Source organism: Eleutherodactylus coqui, chromosome 2, assembly GCF_035609145.1.
Source record: "Eleutherodactylus coqui strain aEleCoq1 chromosome 2, aEleCoq1.hap1, whole genome shotgun sequence".
In the NCBI taxonomy this organism is placed as follows: Eukaryota; Metazoa; Chordata; class Amphibia; order Anura; family Eleutherodactylidae; genus Eleutherodactylus; species Eleutherodactylus coqui.
Genome location: NC_089838.1, coordinates 264887591 through 264910087, shown reverse-complemented (window position 1 = coordinate 264910087; position 22497 = coordinate 264887591). Strand labels below are relative to the sequence as shown.

At 43.2% G+C, this 22497-nt stretch overlaps 1 protein-coding gene across 2 annotated transcripts in view; it reads left to right on the top strand.

Moving 5' to 3' along the window:
* Positions 1-22497, top strand: part of ITGA11 (integrin subunit alpha 11) — a 113933-nt gene that overhangs the window by 54663 nt on the left and 36773 nt on the right. For both annotated transcript variants that reach the window (XM_066592947.1, XM_066592948.1), the window contains 8 exons: positions 4724-4794; positions 9219-9363; positions 13630-13778; positions 13996-14136; positions 17397-17600; positions 18647-18777; positions 21052-21218; positions 21478-21623. In XM_066592947.1, the coding sequence (XP_066449044.1) occupies positions 4724-4794; positions 9219-9363; positions 13630-13778; positions 13996-14136; positions 17397-17600; positions 18647-18777; positions 21052-21218; positions 21478-21623 (1154 nt within the window). The remainder of the gene's footprint in view (positions 1-4723; positions 4795-9218; positions 9364-13629; positions 13779-13995; positions 14137-17396; positions 17601-18646; positions 18778-21051; positions 21219-21477; positions 21624-22497) is intronic.

Genomic DNA, 22497 nt, shown 5'->3' with positions numbered 1-22497 from the left:
CTGGCAATACAGCAGGTTCCACTGAAAGCAATGGGCTGCCGGCGTGCGCGGGATGAATTGTCGGGAAGGGCTTAAATATATAAGCCCTTCCCTGCAATTCATCCAGAAATGTGTTAAAATAAATATATATATATATATATATATATATATATATACTATTACTTACCTTGTCCCGGCAGACGGAGTTCAGCCGCGGCAGTCGGCAGTGGGTGTGAAGGGGGTGTGAGTCAGACTCAGCGCTGAGCCAATCAGGGGGCAGGTCTGACTCACACCCACTGTAGGCCAGCCGCGCTGAACTCCGTCTGCCGGGACAAGGTAAGTATATACCGTATATACTGGCGTATAAGACGACTTTTGAACCCCGAAAAATCTGCCCTGAAGTCGGGGGTCGTCTTATACGCCGGTAATACAAAAAAAAGAAAGTGTCAAAAAAAAATTCATTACGCACCTACCCCGGCGTTCTGCGGCGCTGCTGCAGGCTGTCGCTCCCTCCTGGTCCCTGGCAGAGCATTGCTTTCTGGACGCAGGGCTTGAAATCCCCGCCTCCAGAAAGCTACTGTGATTAGCTAACACACGCCGTCAGCCAATCACAGCCATTCAATGACATCATTGTCATTGGCTGTGATTGGCTGAAGGCACGTGTGTTTTCTGGAGGCGGGGATTTCAAGCCCTGCGTCCAGAAACCAATGCTCTGCCGGGGACCAGGAGGGAGTGACATCCTGCAGCAGCGCCGCAGAACGCTGGGGGAAGTGAGTAATGATTTCTATTTTTTGCTCCGCTGTATTCCCGGCGTATAAGGTGACAGTTGGGGGGTTGTCTTATACGCCGGTATAGACGGTATATTTTTTTTATTTTTACACATTTCTGGATGAATTGCAGGGAAGGGCTTCTATATTTAAGCCCTTCCCGACAATTCATCCCGCGCACGCCGGCAGCCCATTGCTTTCAGTGGAACCTGCTGTATTGCCGGCTCCATTGAATTCAATGGGCTAACATCATTCTTCTCTGCCACAGCTGTTACTGCTGTGGCAGAGGAGAACGATCTTTACGCTGACAGTGCGGAGGGGGGCCCACTCTTGCCGCTATTGTGGCTTAATAGTGGGACCTGGGAACTTGAGATGCAGCCCAACATGTAGCCCCTCACCTGCCCTATCCGTTGCTGTGTCGTTCCCATCACTTTCTTGAATTGCCCAGATTTTCACAAATGAAAACCTTAGCGGAGCATAGGTCCCATACAAAAATGCTCGGGTCGCCCATTGACTTCAATGGGGTTCGTTACTCGAAACAAACCCTCGAGCATCGCGATAATTTCGTCCCGAGTAACGAGCACCCGAGCATTTTGGTGCTCGCTCATCTCTAATAACCTCGGAGTGCAGCATAAAATCAAGTGAGCAGGTTTCCATGAATCAGTTTCATTGTGAATCCACATTAGAATAGAAAAAATCAAACCATTCCAGGTCATCGGTGCTAGACTCACGAAGGTTTCAAAAACTGCCAACCTTCCAGGGTTTTCCTATGCATGGGTATCAAGAGTATACCAAGAATGGTATAATTGAGAAAAAAACTTCAAGCAAAAGGGCATTTTGTGGAAGTAAACAATTTGGCAAAAGGGGTCAGAGGAGGATGCCTAGAATTGTTCTGGTGAAAAGGTGGTGTGTGGTCAAGCAGATTGCAGGCCAATACAATGCAAGTGCTCCAACTAATATGTCCGAATGCACAACTTGTTTTTCTTTAGCATGCATTGGCTATAACAGCAGATGACCAGTTCCACTGCTGTCTAACAGAAGCAGAAAGGCAAGACTCCAGTGGGAAAAACAGCCCAAAAATCAGATCACCGACTAATGGAAAAATATCGCCTGATCAGATGAATTAATATTTCTGTTGCACCATACTGATGGGAGGGTCAGAATTTGCACAAGCAGCATGAATCGATGAACCCTTCCTGTCAGGTGTCAACAGTTCAGGCTGGTGGCTGTGGAGTAATGGTGGGGGAATGTTTTCTTGGCATATCCTGTGCCCCCCAATACCTGTGGATGATCATCATGATAAATTTCTGCAGCTATGAAGACCAAAGGAAGTACCACCCACTACTAAATGGATGTCTCTAAGGGCCCTTTTGCAGGGAATGATTATCGTGCAGTTTATCTCTGAATCAAGCAAAACTGAATGATAGTGTAAACACAGTGTAATTAATTTGCTTATCTTTCCTTGTTCATTTTAGGCAGGCATAAAAGTCAAATGACAACAGCCGTTTGCTGTGAATGGAGGCGGGTGGCTGGAAGCGATCTCCGGCCCACTCCACCTCCATTCACTGAACAATTATTGCTCCTGTATGAAAGCACAGGAGTGATAATCACTTGGACAACTGTTGGGCACTTAAAGGGGTTGTCAGGCCATAAACATTAGGTCCCATTACTTCTGTTTGCCCAATACAATGCACTTTGTAATATACATTGTGCATTGTAAATTAGGCAAACAGAAGTTATTCAGTTACCTTTAGGGTTGCCCCCCCCCCCCTGTGTTGCTCCTCGGTTGCCATGGTTCCTGGTTCCGACAAGTCTCTTGTCCTCTTCTTGTCGGGACGACCGGGGACGCGTCTCTCCAGCACAGCTCTGCGCATGTGCAGAAGAACTTCAGCCTGGGAAGCTCAGTTCTGCCTGCAGGGGAGGCGTGTCTGCTGGCTCTTCAACTCCAAGGTAAGAATGAGAGGAGGGGCGGGCTCTCGTGGGGGGGGGGGGAGGATGGATTGATGGATGTGTGCAAGTGGCTGTCAGAAGTCCCAGGGGGGGGGGGGGGGGCGGCGCGGCAGTGATGTGTGTGTGTGCAATGTCAGGAGACCCGGCTGTCAGAAGTCCCGGGGGGGAGGGGGGAGGGGGAGGGGGAGGGGGGGTGCAGTGATGTGTGTGTGTGTGTGTGTGTGTGCAATGTCAGGAGACCCGGCTGTCAGAAGTCCTGGGGGGAGGGGGGAGGGGGGAGGGGGGGGGTGCTGTTAGTGTACTTGTGTGTGGGCACTGTAAAGGGGGACTCTGTGGGGGAGGTCACAGGGGGGGCACTGTATAGGGACGCTGTGGATGGGGGGCATGTGGAGGGGGGCTACTTTGGAGTGCAGTGGGGGGGGACTCTGGGGGGGTGGCATGTGTATGGGGGGTACTGCGGAGGGCACTGTGGGGGGGGAATACTGGGGGGGGGCACTGTTGAGGGGGGACTGTGGAGAATCCTGTGGTTGGGGGGAATGAGGGGGGCTACTTTGGAGGGCACTGTAGGGGTGACACTGGGGGGCATGTGTAGGGGGTACTGTAGAGGGCACTGTTTGTGGCACTGTGGGGGATCATTAGGGGGGCACTGTGAGAGAGTGCACTGTGGGGGGGGGTCATTGTGAGGGGGGGGTCGCTGTGGGAGGGGCACTATGAGGGCATGTGTGTGTGGGGAAATGTTTTGTTTCACTTTAGCAGGGTGGGGGGGCAGTAGGTAGCCTTGCAGTGGGGGGCTGCAGGAGAGTTCTCTCTGGGCTCTCCCCAGCCCCTCTCCATTCACTATACACTGTGTTGCTGTTTACACTCATGCCAGGATTTTATCCTGACATGAGTGTATAACGCAGTCTCCCCTGGCCACACCCCCTCTGATTATAGTATGCAGCAGGGGGCGGGGCCTGGGCGGGGAGAGACTGTAGAGCAGTTCAATAGAGGTAGGCATGTCATGGGCGGGGCTAGGACGTGAGCTGAGGGAGGCCATGAAATCCTGCCTTTTCATGCCTCTTACTGCCATCGGGAGCGCGCACACAGAAGAGGGAGAGCGCAGAGCATTGTGGGAAGGCAGCACAGAGGCGCCATCTTTGAAAGCTGCAGTGAAGATCAGATTCTAAGGTAAGAAACTGACATTCCAGCTGATCTGCCGGCCGGTTTGAGCCCCTGTATGCTGTGTGTTACTATCCTTACTGAAAGGAAAGCAGCAGCATTATAAAAATGTTTACCCTGTGTGGCCGGACAACCCCTTTAAACGCCCTACAATCGTGCCATGTACAAAGACCCTAATAAATTGGCCATTCAGTGTATGCATTATCACTAATCACAGTAGTAGGCTATAATGCCAACGGATGTGATGTACCAATAGAATGTCAATTGAAAAGATCCAAAGTTTTACCATTTCCTGCATGCTGATTGTAGACATCTACCCAAATGTATACAAGAGTGTCAGTAATAGACTAAAACTGAGGCTTTTGTCTTGTGTAGACTAATAGGGCATCCATATATGTGGAGCGGGACTTTGTAGGAGAGTTCAAAGATTTAAGAAGGAAGAAAGTATTTGTGGGTGAATGGAAAAATATGATTCTTTGAGTTTGATGTGGACCGTCAGATCTTTGTTCCATGTAGCTGGATTATGTAGATTCATATCTTTGAAATGAAAAGAGAAGGATTGTTCTGCATATAGAGATGTTGGAATGTAGGAAGTGGGTGCCGGAGGGTGACCTGCCAAGACAAAGAGTCAAGATAATGCGATAGCTGTGTGTATGGTGAGCTAGAGTCAAGGAAGGACCATTGGGGCAGAAATAATGTTCCTCAGATATAACTGTTTGATTTTTTTTATTATGTTCTACTCATATACAGGAGGTTAGAATTTCTTACATATCATTATGTTGAATTCTATTTTAGCCTATATTCATTTTAAATGTATCTTCAGAAGTTTACAAGAATTTACTGAAGTTATGGTTTTATCTGAATTGCAGGAAATAATAAGAATGAGACATCATTTGGGCTTGAAATGTCCCAGGCGGGGTTCTCATCACATGTAGTGGAGGTGAGTATAGAAATCTGTACGCTACACAGAAGGTATGAAAAATGTTAGAAATAAAAAGTGGTGGTGTCCACATCGCTCAAAGTACATTCCAAATATAAAACTGTTAGTGAAAATTAACCCCTAATGCAGAAGTGGCATCAACTGACCAGCAGCACTGCACTCATTACAGGCTGCTGGGTAAAGTGTAAGGCTGCGCTAATAGCGCCAAGAATTGAGAGGTGTGGGGAGTGCTGTATCTGCAGAAATTAGCTGCGAGTACGCACCAATGTATATGCATGTAAGGGGTTAATAGTGGGGATCGCTGTCCTTATGTACCCCCATTGTTGCAGATGGAGGCCGGCTATCAGCTACAGCTGGCTCCCCCTGCGGGATGGCACAAACTCAGCTTCTGATCCTGCGCCATCCACAGGATGTAAGTTTACATCCTGTTGCATTAAGTACCCGCAGCCATGACATAAAGTTATGTCCTGTGGTATTAAGAGCACCTGAGTTTTCAACAAGTTTGCTAAAATACACTAGGCTCTCTTTACCCTCTAATTTTCTCCTGTTTGGACACAGTTTCATGTCTGTAAGTTCTGATTTTCAGGTGATCTTTCCATTTTTTTGTGTGTTTTGAAATCCACTTTCATGTAGGAGGTGTGTAACAAGCATAGTATTCTGCCAGTAGTTCCCTGTCCTGCACTTCCTTGCCCTGACTTTCCATGCTGCATTGCACTATCTTAAGATATCTGCTTCTTGCTACTCATTGATAACCTTCATTATATATCTTCAGTGGATAAGACTTTCTTAAGTCATGTGATGGACACATAGGTGCATGAGTCCTTGCAATACAGATATCAAAGCTGTGTAATGAGCCAGTATCAGGGCAGGGCAACATGAGGCAAGAATGAATACAATGGCTGCAAAGTCACCAGAAGGGGATGGCCTCCAAAATCCCCAATACGTAATCTTCAAAATACAAGTGGAAGATAAAAACATCCTTAACCCCTTCCTGACGTGCACCATACATGCATGGCGCATTTCGGGTGTCATTGTATGGTCTGGGTTGAGGTAAACAAGTCTGTTCCATACACGGTAGACGTTGGCATGTTTAGACATCCAACACTTACTCACAACAACCACGACTGGAGATAATCCCAATTGCATCTGTTAACCCTTTGAATGCCGCTGACAATTCTGACAGCGGCCTTTAAATGCCTCAATAAGAACTTGGATATCCTGAATGCCCCATCCCGTGATGAGACCACGGGATGCCATCAAGGTGTCTGGACAGCCTGGGGCCTTCTGAAGGCCCCCAGAGCTGCCATGACTCAAATACTATTAGAATATGTCTGTGGCACTTTTTAATAGGATGCCTGTCAGAATATGGTATAAAGCAATACTAGAGACGTGAATTATATGTATAAGCAATTAAACAAATGTGTTTTCAATTTCCCTGTGGGGACTACAAAAGAAGTTAAAGTAAAGTCATAAAAAATTCTTTTACCAGTTGTTGCAACAAAAAGCAAACAAATTGATATCACTGTGTCCATAAAAATCCAGCTTTTTAGAGTATCACATTACGAATCTCACACAGCAAATGCTGTCCGAAAAAAAATAAAAAAACACAATGCCAGAATTGAGCTTTTTTGGTCACCCCAACTCCAAAAAAAAGTTGAATAAAAAGTGATCAAAAGTCATTTATAAGCCATAATGGTATCAATAAAAACAACAGGTCACCTTGCATAAAATGAGCTCTAAAACAGCTCCATCAATTAAAAAATTAGAAAGTTATGAGGGTCAAAAGATGGTGACAAAAAGGGATTTGAAGAAAAAAAAAGGTACTTTTACGTAATACTACATAAAAATATACTATAGAAATTTGACCTGACCATAATCATACTGACCCACAGAATAAAGATAAGATGTCATTTTTACTGCACTGTGAATGCCATATATACAGATACTCCCCCCAAAATGGTGCAATTGCTTTTTTTTATTATTTTGACCCACTTAGAATTTTATTTTAGCTATTCAATGCATTATATCAGTATATGGTATGTTAAATAGTAGCACAGAAAAATAAATATCATCCTGCAAAAAACAAGCCCTTAGTAGCTATGTTGCAGAAAAAAAATAAAAAAGTTATCATTTTTTGAAAGTTGAAAGAAGAAATTAAAATGAAAAGAACAAATGAGCCACAGCTAGAAGGGATTGGTAAATCATCCTTTTATCGTTTCCAGATAAGCATACAGTGAAGCAATGTTTCAATTCTTACAGTAGCTAAGTCTGGTTCACATCTGCGTCTGAACCTCCCGCTGAAGGTTCCTTCACAGATACGGCTGAAAGTAACAGAAGAAGAAGCCAGGCAGACGGGTGGAAAACGGGCAGACCACATTATAGCCATTGGGGTCCATCCGGCGCTGATCGGTTCCATCCAGAGACGGAACCGTTCGGGCCGCGGGGATTCCCATTTCTTGTTTCCCAAATGGAGCAGGAAAGCGGAATACCCAACACAGATGTCAAACCACCCTTAATCTTTGGCAAGATCACTTGACAAGACTCCTGAAACTAAACAATTCCTAATGAATGACAACAAACAGAGATCTTGAAAACCGCAAGAAATTCATACAGATAATTAAATATGAACTAGACAACACAAACCTTGTTTTTACAGCTAAAAAAAATACTTTAAAAAAAAATATATAATCTTACACTTTGTAATTGTTACTGCTGGATGATCGGCATCTCACCGGTACTGTCAGCCCTTCGCTCGGTCGCGGGCCTCACAGATTGACCTCATATTAACCTGAATATCAGCTCCAAGTCCTCAAGCCACAAATCCGAACAGTGGTCATTAAGAGCGAGACGTTCACCCTTATACCGTCCATTTCATAAAGTGGATGGATTAAATGTTCCTTATTTGCAGGAATTTTCTACCTTTCTCTGCTTATTTGTGGTTTGGAAAAGAAACTATTGTATAATGTCTATGTAAGGAACTAAACAAAAGGTGAAATCATAGTCTACTTTTAAGACAAAAATGTGCTTTGACTATATCCCTTTTTATGATCACTGCATTAGGAACATCTACTCCATAACAGGTTGGTCCACTTTTTTGGGGCGATCACAGCTTTCAGACTTCAAGGAACAGATTCCACAAAGTGGCGAACATAACCCATAGTGAGCTTGACCCATGACCACTGCAGCAGCTCCATCAGTTATTGCACATTTTGCGGATATGTTGGAGCAGATCTCCCTTTCCAGCATATCCCAAACATATTCAGTGAAGTTACAGACTGGTGAGTTTGGGGCCAAAGCAGCGTGGAGAATTCATTGTTGTGTTCCTCCAACCACTCCATAGTGATCTGCGCTTGATTACACGAAGATGCACTGTGATCAGGGAAGCTTTCCTGAAGATATGGGGGCAAATGGTCAGCTAACAGGTCCCTGTAGTGTTCACCATTCAGGGATTGTGGTACGATGACTAACAGTCCTGGGTCATGCCAGGAAAATGCCCCCCAGACCATGACACTGCCACCAGCCTCCTTAACCCAAATGTGCACCCATGTGAAAAAGCTTCATGCTCTTTATACCAGATGTGGACCTGACCATACATATGGTTCAGCAGGAAACGGGACTGGTCACTGGTGAGTTGATCCACTGTAGCATATCATTGCTGAGATAGTAGGTGTGCTCCATGATGCTTGCCTCTAGGATCAACCACATGTGGCCTGCCGCTGTGTAATCTTCTGTCGCATGTCTGTCTATGGTTTAACCAATGTACTCTTGATACTGTGGCTCAGGAACAACCAACAAGTGTGATTGTTTTGGAAATACTGGCACCATACCTCCAGATATCAACAATCTGTCGACAATCAAAGTCACTCAAGTCAATGCGCTTACCCATGACTGCCAAATCATGTGGCACCGCATTACTAATCACAAGATGTCACATACCAGCTGTTCCTAAAGCAGTGATCCTTCAATGTAGAAACCGAATTGTTCTTGTTCACGCATCACTTCTTTCTAATTTGCCAACATACAGTATAATTTGTGGGACCTTTGCAAATAGAGCAAAGCATTCATTTCCATGGACATGTACTGCTTCATTTCTGTTGTGGTAGTACTGCAGGGGAATTGCTGTTAGATTCTCCTGCAGGTTACAGCAGATTCTTGGGGATCCCAACAGTGGGAAAGCCTGTGAGCAACTTACCTTCAAGGGGAGCCTTCTAACAAAAGGGAATTGAACAAATCAGACAATCCCTTTAAACCATTTTGTGAGGGGTATTCACAACGTCCAAAACCACATGATAGAATCTTGCACTTTTTGTAATCGATATTGATGCACATACAGTGTTGATTGGTGTTCTGTGCACATTGAACCCAAGACTTGCATTCACCAGTTATTTATCTGTGACACATTTGTTGCATGCTCTTTCTTCCAGGATGGGATTTTGCTTGGAGCGGTTGGAGCATATGACTGGAATGGGGCTGTTCTGAAAGAGACCAGTAGCGGGAAAGTGATTCCTCGAAAAGAATCGTACATCAAAGAGTTTCCTGATGAGCTAAAGAACCATGGAGCTTATCTTGGTAATCCTGGTGGATAGAAAGTCCACAAATTGTGACCTTAAATGTTTTCTCTGCAGTCTGAATACTCAGTGGTCAATGTATTATCAGTTGTTTGCAATGTTGTTGAGGTATTTTAAGGTGGTGTAACATCTGTCCAGTACTGTTGAGAAAACTGAACAACAGGAACAGGCTGGGTGATGTGTTGAACACAGAGGATATCAGGGTAGCTAGACATAGAGACAAGGCAACAGACAATGGTAGATATATAGACGGAACCTTCAATCTGCTACTTATATGCCTCAACTGAACCTGCCTATAAAGAGGAAAACCTGTCCTGACAAGGGCAACCCTGCATCCGGAACCTAGATGGAATTGGGAGGACAGGGTATACACTAGGACAGGGCAAAACAGAACAGACAAACAAGCAAGCTGCGGACGAAGCTCAATAGCGACTTGTAGTCAGCACCAGGAGAAGGGGCAGACAGATGCAGTCCAAAGTCAAACACACTAAAGTAACACCCAGAAAGACTTGGGCAAAATACCTCAATCAACTGAGCAGAACCAGTATACAAGTGTATTACCGGCATCCCCTGTAAAGAGGAGTTTAAATAAATACGCTGAAGTAATCACTTATAGGCTAAAGGAGAAGATAGACAACTCAGCCAGCCTATCAGTGTTACAACAGAAGGGAGATGTTTCTCCCTCGGCATCCAGCGCCAAATGACACAGAGCTTGCACCAGCTGTGACATCATCCCGAACATGGGCATGGTACCTGTCAGTGGCATTGTGACAAGTGGTCATGCACATGAGATGAATGTATGCCAAACTCACTGATTTCAGCAGAACTGCCCTACCATCTAGTGTGTATGAGGGCTTCCCGACTCTCCCAACAGCAAATGTTGGGGAAAAGGATATTGGAGAATTGAATTTCAACTATCCGAACCATTTGTTCTGAGGGAAGATAAACTGCTGCCAGAGGAGTCCCCTCTCCTCATTGGGAACATATGTATGCTTGGCTGAGCAAAGAAGAACCAGTGCATGCCGCTACTAAGAAGCTTGGCAAGAGCAGGTGGGTCCCACTGAACCATTCCTCTCTGAAGTGCTAAAATCAGAAATTGGAATAAAACACATTTCTGCTTTTTCATTGCTTCCAAGTCTGTGTAATGTTATATACTCCTGTATAAAAAAGACAAAAGTATTATGGAGGTGATAACTTTATTGGCTAACCAGAAAAATTATATTTGCAAACTTTCGAGGCTTCTTAAGACCTTTTAGGCAGATTACACCTGAAGAAACACATATATACATAAGAGACAGACTCTCATCTCTGATGATCTTGGCTTGGGGAAGTTGGAAGTCTTTGCCTAACCAAGGAAGATACCATCTCTAATGCTGAAGGGGCATGTAGCAGAGTTATTAGGATGTCTGAGAATGCCCAGAAAAGGGTCGAATTTGTAGCAGCCTACTTACGACTGTCAGGACATGATAGGCGTTGTAGTTTTGCAGCAAGTGGTGATTCGCAGTTTGGAGACCACTGATCTACACAGTAGGACTAGCGCGATAGTTGTTATTTACCTAGGGATTTCAAATGACCTCATAGTTATGTGACGGCGATAATCCTCATTAAATGAGCTTCGAGGTTTGGCCGTTCGACAGCAGTTCTTAACTCAGTAATGATTTTCCATGTTGAATATATAAAAAGCTATATTCTCCAGCCAAATGTGTCACCTGGCAACATAACTACCTGGACAAACCTGTCTGCTTCTACAATTATAAACCAATGAGGCTTATAATATTAAATGCATTCAGTCTTGGCAAGTTATTGTTACACATAATGGAGTTAACAAACTTAAATACCTCAAAGCAATTTCTACTAATATAGAAAATTAATCTTCAGCTTTACTTGCCCAGATCCTGTCTTACCTTTAAAACCTTTATTGGCTCGTAGAACATTTCTTTCCCAACTTCTCCCCTGATTTATTTGTTGCCCCTTATATTATTTGCAATGCGTACAAGCTATATCTTCACTTTAAATATACTGTATATCAACCTGTAAATCATTGAAGATACCGCCAGGAGCTGTAGATCACTATTTCTTTAATTCTTCCTAATTATCCTTGGCACACTGAGTTAACATGCAACATGTCCATTTATGACGTTAGTAAACCCTATCAGTAAATTACCCCACGTTAAAAATAGAGGATTATGAGACTTAGGGGTTAATGCCCAGCTCTGAATTTTGATCTATGTCTTGGAACTTCGCTAGGAAAATTGAGGGGGAAAATAAGTGTTTTATATCCGCAATGTCCAGGATGGATCTTATTGCTTTGGGTCTTGTGGAAAAGACGTCTGGCCTCTTGCCTGGAGTTGCTTACCGCACCACCACATTTGCTACAGGGGGAATGTGTGAGAGCTGCTCCTGCATTAGTATTGTCTTACCCCCATATTTCAGGCTTGTACAATAATGTTATGGAAGGCACCAAGCCAGCAGTTTCAAACCAAGCTATGTGTAAAAGTCCTCAAGACGCCCGACTCTTCCAAGTATTCTTCACCTTTAATATTAACCCTTCTCCATACCAGTGGTTTTGACTCAGCAGTTTTTTAGAATCCGATCAGTGAATGGTACATGTTATAACATTTTGCAATGTACCTTTTTCAAAATATTATCCTCAAAGTTGAGATCTCAGTCTCGTACTACGAGGGAATGCTAATAAGTTCTTGGCTTTGACCACAAAAATCTGACAAAGAACAATGACATTTCACAGTTTTTCTAAATAGTCCTCTTGGATTTCAGTGCACTTCTGACTACAGTGTTGCAACTTCTTCAACCCCTCCAGATTCCTTTGGTTGGGCGTCAAACCAGGTATAAGCCGCTGCAATTACATCAGAAATGCAGGCAAATTTGGTTCACTTGAGGCGTTTCTTCAAATTAGAAAATAGATAATAGACTGAGGATGCCAGATGAAGCGAACAAGAAATATGATCCAGCTCCTAGCAGCCCAGGTCAGCCAGGTTGTTCTGGATGATGGCTGCTGTGCAGGCCGAGGCATTGTCATGCAAGAACACACCTTTCCATGCCTTTTTGACTTCAGTGACTCTTTCAATTTATTCAGAAATGGTGTGTAATACACAGCTGTAATAGTAGACCCCTTTGGAAGGTCCACAAGCAGTATCCCATGTTTATCCCAGAAGAGAGACGTCATCACCTTGGATGACAACTTCTGCACTCTGAACTTCTTTGAATATAGGGAACCACTCTCCCTTCTTTCTGTTAACTGCTCTTTTGACTCCTACATAAACGTTTCATCCACCAAGACAGGAAAGCATCAGCATACTTCCAAAAATACTGCAAAATTCTCAGGGCCCATTTTAGATCTGCTGACAAACATCTGGGGACCAACTTGGCAAACACCTTCCTCATGTCCAGATGATTGTAAACTATGGAGCCAACTCTCTCTGGAAATGTTCAGAACCTCAGCTATTGCCTGGGCAGAAACTCGCTGGTCTTCCAGAATCATGTAATGGATGGCGTCTATGGTTTCTGGAGCAGTCACCACTGGAGGTCTTCCAGAACAGTCTTCATTGTCATTGTTGAAGTGGTTGGCTTTAAATTTGACAACCCAATCTTTTACTGTAGAGTAAGAAGGGCACTTGTCGCCTAATGTTTGCAACATGTCATCGTGAGTGTCTGTGACCAAGATACCTTTCAGAAACAGGAACTTCATCATTGCTTTGTTCTCCTTTGCAGTGAAATCTGCTGTAAACTCTGCCATGTTGTCATCAACCTGCATAACATAAGAATGAGATCATACCAATCTTTGCTTACAAAGTATTACAAAGACTGAGCTTTTAAATGATATAACTTTCATTGATGTGAAAACAAATAAAGATGGGTACTCATTTTCCCGACCTCGGTAGTCAACCTTGAGCCAGCTACCTGAACCATTGAACTCGCAACCTTCAGGTCGTGAGCGAGAGCTTAGGACTGCATTTCTGTTGTCTTAGCACTCTGCCCCACATAAATCTAGATGTAATTTGCTCATGTTAGACTTATTTCTGTAGCAAGCATTGTTCTTAGCTCATCTGTGCAAAAAGACTAAATTTGAGAGAAAAATGTAAACTGTGCATACGAGTGCAAATGTATACCTATACAATTGCATACATCTGTCATTAACTTTCGTTGTCAGTAAATGTACAGAAATAAGCTACTGTTTGGGCATATGTCTGGCTCATTGTCTGATACTGAGTAGGTTTATAATAATCAGCTCCCTTTCTATCTTGGGCAGGTTACACTGTGACGTCTATTATGAACCCACAACATGTCAGATTGTATGTTGCCGGAGCCCCACGGTTCAACCACACAGGAAAAGTTATCATCTTCAGCATGCAGGGAATGGACAACCTCATCATCCACCAGTCTCTTCTAGGTGAACAGGTAATTACATCACATTGCAGAAGACACAATAGTTTCCAGGAAGGATAAAAACTATAATGGGGAGAAGGAAGCCACTGGTACACTATGCATTGACTCAAAAGTCAAAAGTGCAGCTGTCCATTTCTTGCCAACCATAATCTGATTTGTGACTACCAATACTACCATTCCAGTGTAATAAGTGATGATGATGTATAATGATTCCTTCTGTCCCTGGTAGATTGGATCATATTTCGGCAGTGAAATTGCCTCTGTAGATGTGGATGGTGATAGAGTAACTGATGTGCTATTGGTTGGAGCACCCATGTTCTTCAGTGAAGGACAGGAACGTGGTCGTGTGTCTGTATATACCATGAGAGAAGTAAGTGTCAAATAGTATAATCACTACATCACTACTGAAATAAACTGGTCTCACAAGTATTGGTTTAAGCCTGCGATACACCACTGTATTTCGGACACATTTTTTGTCCGTAATATGGACATGTATCCTGGCCTGAACACGGGTCTCTTGACCCAAACTCCAAATGTCTTATATTCCTGTGATGCTTGGAGCTTGAGTCAGGAGACCCACAGACGGGCCAGGATACACATCCGTACCACAGTGGTGTATCACCGGCCTAACACAGATTTTTTACATTTTATTCATTATGGATCTATTGTTTCTATAAACAGTAAATAGGTGATGTCCATCCTGTCGAAAAAAAAGCTGCTGCTTCCAAAACAGTATTGGAGATTTATACCATGCAACAAACATTAAGAGGGTTGTCCCAACGGACAGTTCTTATCCATCATTGCCTTCATACAGAAGGTCCTCTATTATTCTGGACTTCTATCTATGAACCAGAGCAGATTTAAAGTGACCATATGGTTGCCCATTTAACCAAGACTGTTCCAAGATAAAAAAAAAGCATTAACAGAAACATGCCCTGATGATAACCACTGATTGCAGCGGCTGTTCGCAACTGTTTCTGGCAATCCCATAGAAGATACTGAGAGGAGCAGGAGGGCGCATGCCCGACCATTACTCCATTCAAACTCCTCCTCACCAGTGAGGAGGAACAGAGATGTCAGGACTGTTGTAGTGATAGATGGGGTCCCAGCAATCATACATGTAATCTACTGTGAATAGGAAAAAGATGTATTTTCTTGGAAAATCCCTTTTAAGCATGCCTCCTGTTTCAGGACAAACTTGTTGGAGGTGTGGTACCTTACATACTGCTATTGTTGTTCTCTGCCAATGACCATAGAAACTGATGGTTCAAGATCCTGTTTGCAGCTTTCCAAGATGGCAGCTGCATTTTTTTCAACTACCTAATGCACACTGCTCTGATTGGCCAGCACTGATCACTTATGTGCTGGCCAATCAGAGAGAAGGTATGGTGCATTTGTAGTCTACTACTACCATTGCATTGTGGGGGTTGAGTAGTCTGAAGATTGCATCAGCTATCTTGGATGTCTGAAAACAGGACTCCGAACCAGCGAATTGTAGGGGCTTCAACACAGAAGGCTAACGGCAGGTTGTATAACGGCCCTCTTTGGTCCTAGAACAAGTTTTTGTCCTGAAACTGGAGGGTTACTTAAATTTTTTTTTTTTTAAATATTGTGATCACATTGTATAAGCTTATTTGCTGAGTGGCGGCCTATTGGTGCGCAGTCCACTTCCCTTATTGTGTAATAGAGACTGTATTCTAAAGTCTAAAGTTATTCTGTGTACTGCCAAGAAAATGTACTTGCCAGTGAGTGTTCATATTACACTAATAAAAAAATTGTCTATAGCATTCCAAGTAGTATAATCCACCCTGTAATTCTCTACTACTGGATACTGAGGTGATTAAAGTGGAATCCTGCTTTATTAGTCAGCAACCCCAACCGATAAACTGCACCACCCCACAACTAGTTATTGGGTAGTTTCACCTACACTGGCACATTTGTAAATTCTGATACACCAGTTTTTGTCTTAAGAAAGTCCCAGTTTTTCATACAAGTGGATGTTCAAGCAGAAATTTGTGGCTTTTCTTCATTCTGCGCCATGCCTACTACTTTTTTTAAAAAGTGGGTGGCACTTGTCGGTAAGGGCATGATTGCCCCAAACCGAAAGATTTATCCTTAGTCTATGTCAGAAACTGGCATAAATCAAAGCAGAAATGTACGCCAGTTCAGACCTGGCATACATCTCTGAAAAGGCGCATGAACCTGCCGGGATGTGCTTAATACATGAAGAGGCATGCACCTATTTGTGTATTCAGTGTACGGTGCGCCGAGGAAAATTGTACTAAGCCCGGAGCAGGAAATGCTGAGCTTAGTACATTTCCCCCACAATGTTTTTGGAAAACCGCCATTGCAGCTTTTGATGCAGTTTTTGTTCCAAAGCGAGAAGTGGATCCAACAGGAAGGAGAAGTATAAGTCTGTCCTTTATATATCCCACTTTTGGCTTTGTCTCAAAAAAGCTGCAAAGGAAAAAATCTGTCTTCTTTCCAAAAAATGTTAAAAATGGGTTGTCAGAACTGGATGCAATCTTAAACCATGGATGTTCTAAAATTAGATCATTTATGCTGATTCTACAAAAAATGCGTGATATGAATAAAGAAGCCCCCCAAATATTCCATGTGTTGTCTCTTATAAAAAGGGATATTTTCCATCAGTTTTTATAATTGCTTCTTAAACATATGATTTGTATAAATAGTTCACAGATTTGTGTTTAACTAAACAAAACTTATATCTTCACTTCTTGGACCTTCTCCAAATACATATTTCTCATGCTCTTCAATATACAGAGACTAACTGTAAGACATATTTATTAAGCCCTACATGATGTCATCTTCCTTCCAAGAGTCATCCTGCTCCGGTCATCAGACTGAAATGTGTGCTATTCAAATTGTTGGTTCACACGTTTTTGTGGTATATACTGTATACTGCTAGAAGGATGCAACTTTTTGTCTATATAATTGGATCCTCTTGCCTTTGACTTATATTGTAAAAAGATGTCTTTGAGCGATAATCGTTGTGTGCCTATGAACGCAAGGTGATCGCTCAAACTTTGAGCAATCACTTTGCGCTTCGAGCTGGGGACGCAGAAGACAAGCGGGGTCACATGTCTTCTGCATTCAGCTGTTCTCTGCTCGGAGCGCCTGGCTGTTATACAGCTGAGCGCTCCGAGCGGGGTATGCAGAAGACAAGCGGGGCCACTTGTCTTCTGCATCCAGCTGTTCTCGGTTTGGAGCGCCTGGCTGTTATACACTCGAGCGGGGTATGCAGAACAGAGCTGGACCACTCTGTTCTTCATACCCCGCCTGTGTTTAGGGAGTGGGATACAGCTGAAACAACAGTATCAGCTGTATCCTCTGTGAACTTCTTATAAGGCTGATCATTCTCTTTCAGCATGCTGAAAGAGAACGATCAGCGATTCCTTAACGAAAACTGCACGATGACAGTGCAGTTAGACACAACGATTATCGCTCAAAGGACGGCTTTTGAGCGAATTCTGAAAGATAATCGTTGTCTAAATGGGTCTTAGGAAACAATGGTATAAACATGATAAACCACGGACAGAACAACAATTCAGAACCAGCAATGAGGTTATATATATGTAAATGAGTCTCACTTTTCGCTCCTTGTTACAGAAGCGGTTTGTTCGGGATGGCATTCTCCAGGACTCTGACAGCTCGCAGAACGCACGCTTTGGATATGCTATAACTGCTGTGCCAGATCTTAACCAGGATGACTTCAATGATGTGGTGGTTGGGGCTCCTCTTGAAAATAATCACAAAGGTGCAATTTACATATATCACGGATTTAAGAGGAATATTTTGAAAAAATATAAACAGGTAAGAACCAAAAGTTTAATTGAAGGTGTAACTTTCACCAAACCTACTGATATGATCTATTAGGGAATGTATCATATATTCTTTGACCTTGGATACAAATGCTATAATGGCACAAGAGCAATGAAACCAGAAATAGTCAGTTGTAGTTTATATACAGGCGGGGCCCCAGAACATGGATATTAATTTTGTATTGTGGCCCCTGTAAGAGATAGAGTGTAAAACCCAATTGCAAAGTTGAAGAGTAGCATGCGAGAAGCCGAAATCCACCTTTTGCATCTTTCTAAGTCCCGTGGGACCACAGCTATGACTGAAGGAAAGCGTCCTTGCCGTAGCCTCCTTCTGCTACAATAGAGGCAGATCATCCAGGCAATCATCCGCCATTGTCTGCAGGAGACTCAGGTACCGATCCACATCTTACTAAGTCCTGTGGGACCGCTACTATGACTGAAGTAAGGAAAGCGTCCTTACAGTGGCCTCCTTCTGCTACGATAGGGGCAGATCATCCAGGCAGTCATCCACCGCAGGAGATTCAGGTACCGATCCGTGTTGAGAGTCCCTGTAATGTAGACAGATACAAGATGGCTCCATGCATGTATTGCAGTAGGAGGGGGCCACTTTGAGTACACTTTCATTACTTCAGTCATAGCACCGTCCCCACAGGACTTTCTGCTGTCTGAGATTACTGCTTCTCACATGCTACCCTTCAACTTTACAACTGGGGTTTACTCTCTCTTACAGCGATTATAACACAGAATTGCAATCCATTCTCTGGTGCCCAGAGGCCCATTAGCTATATCACTGTGTGGCACATCCATGCCTTCCTATTCAAGTACACTATTGTTATTTCACTATAGAGCACCAGTATTGAGATATAGTACTCAACCAGTCTTTTTGACTACACCCTGTATAGTAATAGCTGAAGTGGGGTGCAGAGAGAAGACTACAGTGACAGGATGCAATCATAAGTGGCTTAATTTAATCTTCAATGTGCTTGTACAGTATGTCCATTGCTCTTTTCTTATATGTGCTATGTTCCTTAAACCTAGCGCATTGCTGCAGCGGACCTGCCTGGCAAACTTGAATATTTTGGCTGTAATATTCATTGTGATATGGATATGAATGAGGATGGACTTGTGGACCTAGCAGTGGGTTCTATGGGAAATGCAGTTTTGCTATGGTAAGTGATTAGTACAGGAGAGATATAGCCTAAATAGGTTGTTAACAAAGTGCTGAAAAGATAATTTCACCTTCAAATGGGTTGTCCAGTTATGAGCTATTAATGGCCTACCCTCAGGGTAGGCCATCAATGGCAGATCAGCAGGCGTACACTTCTTAGGATCCCTGCCAATCAACCAACCACTGCACTCGGGCATGGAGCCAGTTTCTGCTGGCAAGCAGACAGCTCCGTTCCCACTACAGTGGCCAGGCTTGGTATTACACTCCAACTACCCATTTATTTCAATGGCAACCTGGCCTGCAATACCAAGCTGGGCCACTGCAGTGGGAACAGAGCTCTGTGATTCTGGCAGAAATTGACTCCATGCTTGAGTGCAGTGGCTCGGCATACAGGTGATCCCAAGCTTCAGACCCACACCAATCTGCTATTAATCATAGACTATTAATAGTTTACAACTAGACAACCCCTTGAACTTTACTTTCACTTATTCCATTCTCTTCTTTTCTTGACCTGTTCCTCAGTGGTGTACCTGCCATACAGGCGCACTCTGCCACTGCTATGCCACCTATGGAGACAGGAGGCGTGGCACTGAACTGCACCCCACCCTATTCACAATGTCTTAGAGTTAAATGATACAATTGTTACCTGCAGCCATTACTAGGAAGAGATCACTGTATATAGATTTCTACAGCTCCCAAGGTGTGCAGTGGGATCTGTATAAATCCATATGCAGTAACCTCACCCTAGTAGCTGCTGCAGGTAACCTGAATTCTATCATTTACAGGAAACATGTCAGCTTGAACATGCTGTCCAAACTACAGACAACATATTATAGAGCAGGAGGAGCTGAACAGATTGATATATAGTTTTATTGGAAAATATTCCGTGATGGACAGCTATCTGTATATGACTGTACATATAGGGAAGGCTGTCAATCACTGATAGGACCGCCCATTGGACTGTTCAGCTCAGAATGAGCAGAGATAGAAATGAATGAAATGCAAGTTATACTGAAATTTCCTCCCAACATAATTGCAGAAGTTTCCACTAATGTGCTGCACTTGTAGGTTGCTTGACTTTTACCCTTCTGTCCAATTCATCCCAAACAAACTCAATGGAGACTGTGCAGGCCATTCTATTCTTTGAAGCCTACCAATTTTTTCTTGTCTGCTTAAGTAGCAAGACAATAATCCAAAACATAACATAGAAATATGTTTTGGATCATTGTCTTGCTGTAATATGAACAACTGACCAACAAGACGGACACCAGAGGTTATTGCATGGCATATCAAAATGCTGTGGTACCACTTTTTGTCCGATGTGCCAGTCACCCTGTGCAAATTGCCAACTCTGAATCGAGCAGAAGAGCCCCAGACCATCACGCTTCCTCCTCCATGTTTAACAGTTGGTGTCACACACTCACACCATCCTTTCACTTACACAACAGCATACCAAAACCCTGCATGATGTATGAAAGATGTCAAATTTTGATTATGAGTCCATAAGACCATCTTCCATTCTTTAGTCGTCCACTGGAGGCGCTGCTTGGCCTAGGCAAGTCTTTTCTTTTTTTTTGCAATTTTAGTAGTGGCTTCTTACTGATAAATCAGCGGATAGAAGTAGTCTTTTCACAGTTGAAATGGAAACTTATTTATTTTTTGCTGCATTAAGCTGTGGTTGAAGATTTTGTGCTGTGAGACGCCGATCACGCAATCTGTTAACTCTCAAAGACTTGTCATGGGATTTTGCAGTGTTCTTTGGTCTGCCAGACCTCTTCTTGTCACTTTTCTCCACTCTTTGAGTGCAATTTGATAGTGTGGGAAACTGTACTGACTGCTGCCAAGTATTTCATTGCAATTTCTCTGTAGGACGGACCTTCACTTCTAAAGGTTATAATTGTCTGTCTTCTTAGGTTAATTGCCTTTTTCTTGCTATTAAAATAGCAGTGTGTTTTGGGCTGAAGAGCAGAACTGTCCAAATCCTGCCCTAAAGGGTGTTGTAATGCAGTCTGTTCCAACACTTATATAGAATCAGAGAGTTTGAAAGTAATCTACAAACATTGAGACATCTGTAGGAATAGTTTGCATCCAATTCCAAACCATAATTTCCTTTTTGTGTCCTTGATGTTTTCCTTGAAAAAAGTCCTCTAGGTATAATCATAAATTCAGACTATTGTGTTTTTATGTTAATGTAAAAAATAACTGGGAAAAATTGATTTATATATATATATACTGTAATTTCCATTCTGTAAATTCTGTCTTGTGTCTTATTTAGGACTCGCAGCGTTATTCAGATCAACGCAACCATCAGGTTTGAGCCACCTAAAATCAATATTTTTAGCAAAGAATGTCGAAGGAATGGACGGGAGGCAACATGTATGTTAGCATTTGTCTGCTTCTACCCAATATTCAAAGCACCGCAGTTCCAAGGGCAGGGTGTTGGTTAGTAAAATGTTTTTCTTTATACACAAAGTTATTCTGGTTTCACAAACAACTGGGGAGATTTACGAACAATGTACTAGAATTTTGGCGCAAAATATTGGCACAAAGTAAGCCAAACAATAGGCAGTATAAAGTTGGGCTAAAGTTTCTAACATGTCCAATAATATGCACCAAATTTATCATACAATATATGAGAGAAATGTGTTTGTATGACTGCTAATACTGTGTAATGCAACTAATTTTCTCTACATACTCCTAGCTATCAAATACAACGTGACGATCGATGAGAGGAGATACACCCCTCGTGCTGTGATTGATGACATTGGAGGTGACAAACACTTCATTAAAACCATCAGAGCCACAAGTGGACACAGCCAGTGCCAGCAGCTCAACTTTCATGTGCTGGTGGGTGAGAACCTTTTAATTTTCTGTAGTACTGGCATCATCTTGGGTTGCTCTGGTCAGGGCAACACTAAATGTAGTATATATTGTTTCCTAATTGTGGGAAGCTACATTCAGTGATGTTATAAGTGACTTCACAATGATCTATAAAATGACATGCCAAAAGTCACAGGACAGGAACTAATATTGTGTAGGACCTCCTCTAGCCACTTGTGCAGCAACGTGACGTGGCATTGATTCCACAAGTGGATAGAAGACATCAGGAAAGATTTTGAGCCCTGACATATGGATAGCCACCAACAGTTCCAGGGTGTTTGTAGAGGCAGGATTTAAGGTGCTAATGGACCACTCCATCACATCCCATAGATACTCGATTGGGCTCATGCTGGGCAAATGTGCAAGTTACACCATTCGTAGGAACTCTCAAGAATGCTTCTCAAATCAATTCTGGACAACTTGGGCTGGATGGCAGGGTGCATTATATTGCTGAAATATCGCATCATTGTGGGCGTGCATGAAGACCATTAAGAGCTGCAGATGTTCACCTAGCAGTGAAACGTAGTGGGTACTGGTAAAGGACGTATTTAGTTGGAACAGTTTAACCAACCCATGCCATGAGAACACTCCCTACCACAGTGCCTTGTTGATAACTGGGGTCCATGGCTTCCTACCATCAGCCCCAGAAAAATTGATACCATGACTCATCGGACTACACCACATGTTGCCAGTGCTCTAGGGCTCAGTTATCAACCTCACAAGCCCAAGTGAGGTTCTGTGTCCAGTGCCATGGAGTTATTAGACTCACTCTGATAGATCTTCTGTTTCCATATCCCATGGAACCTAAAGAATGCTGCACTGACCTGCAGGATAAACATGT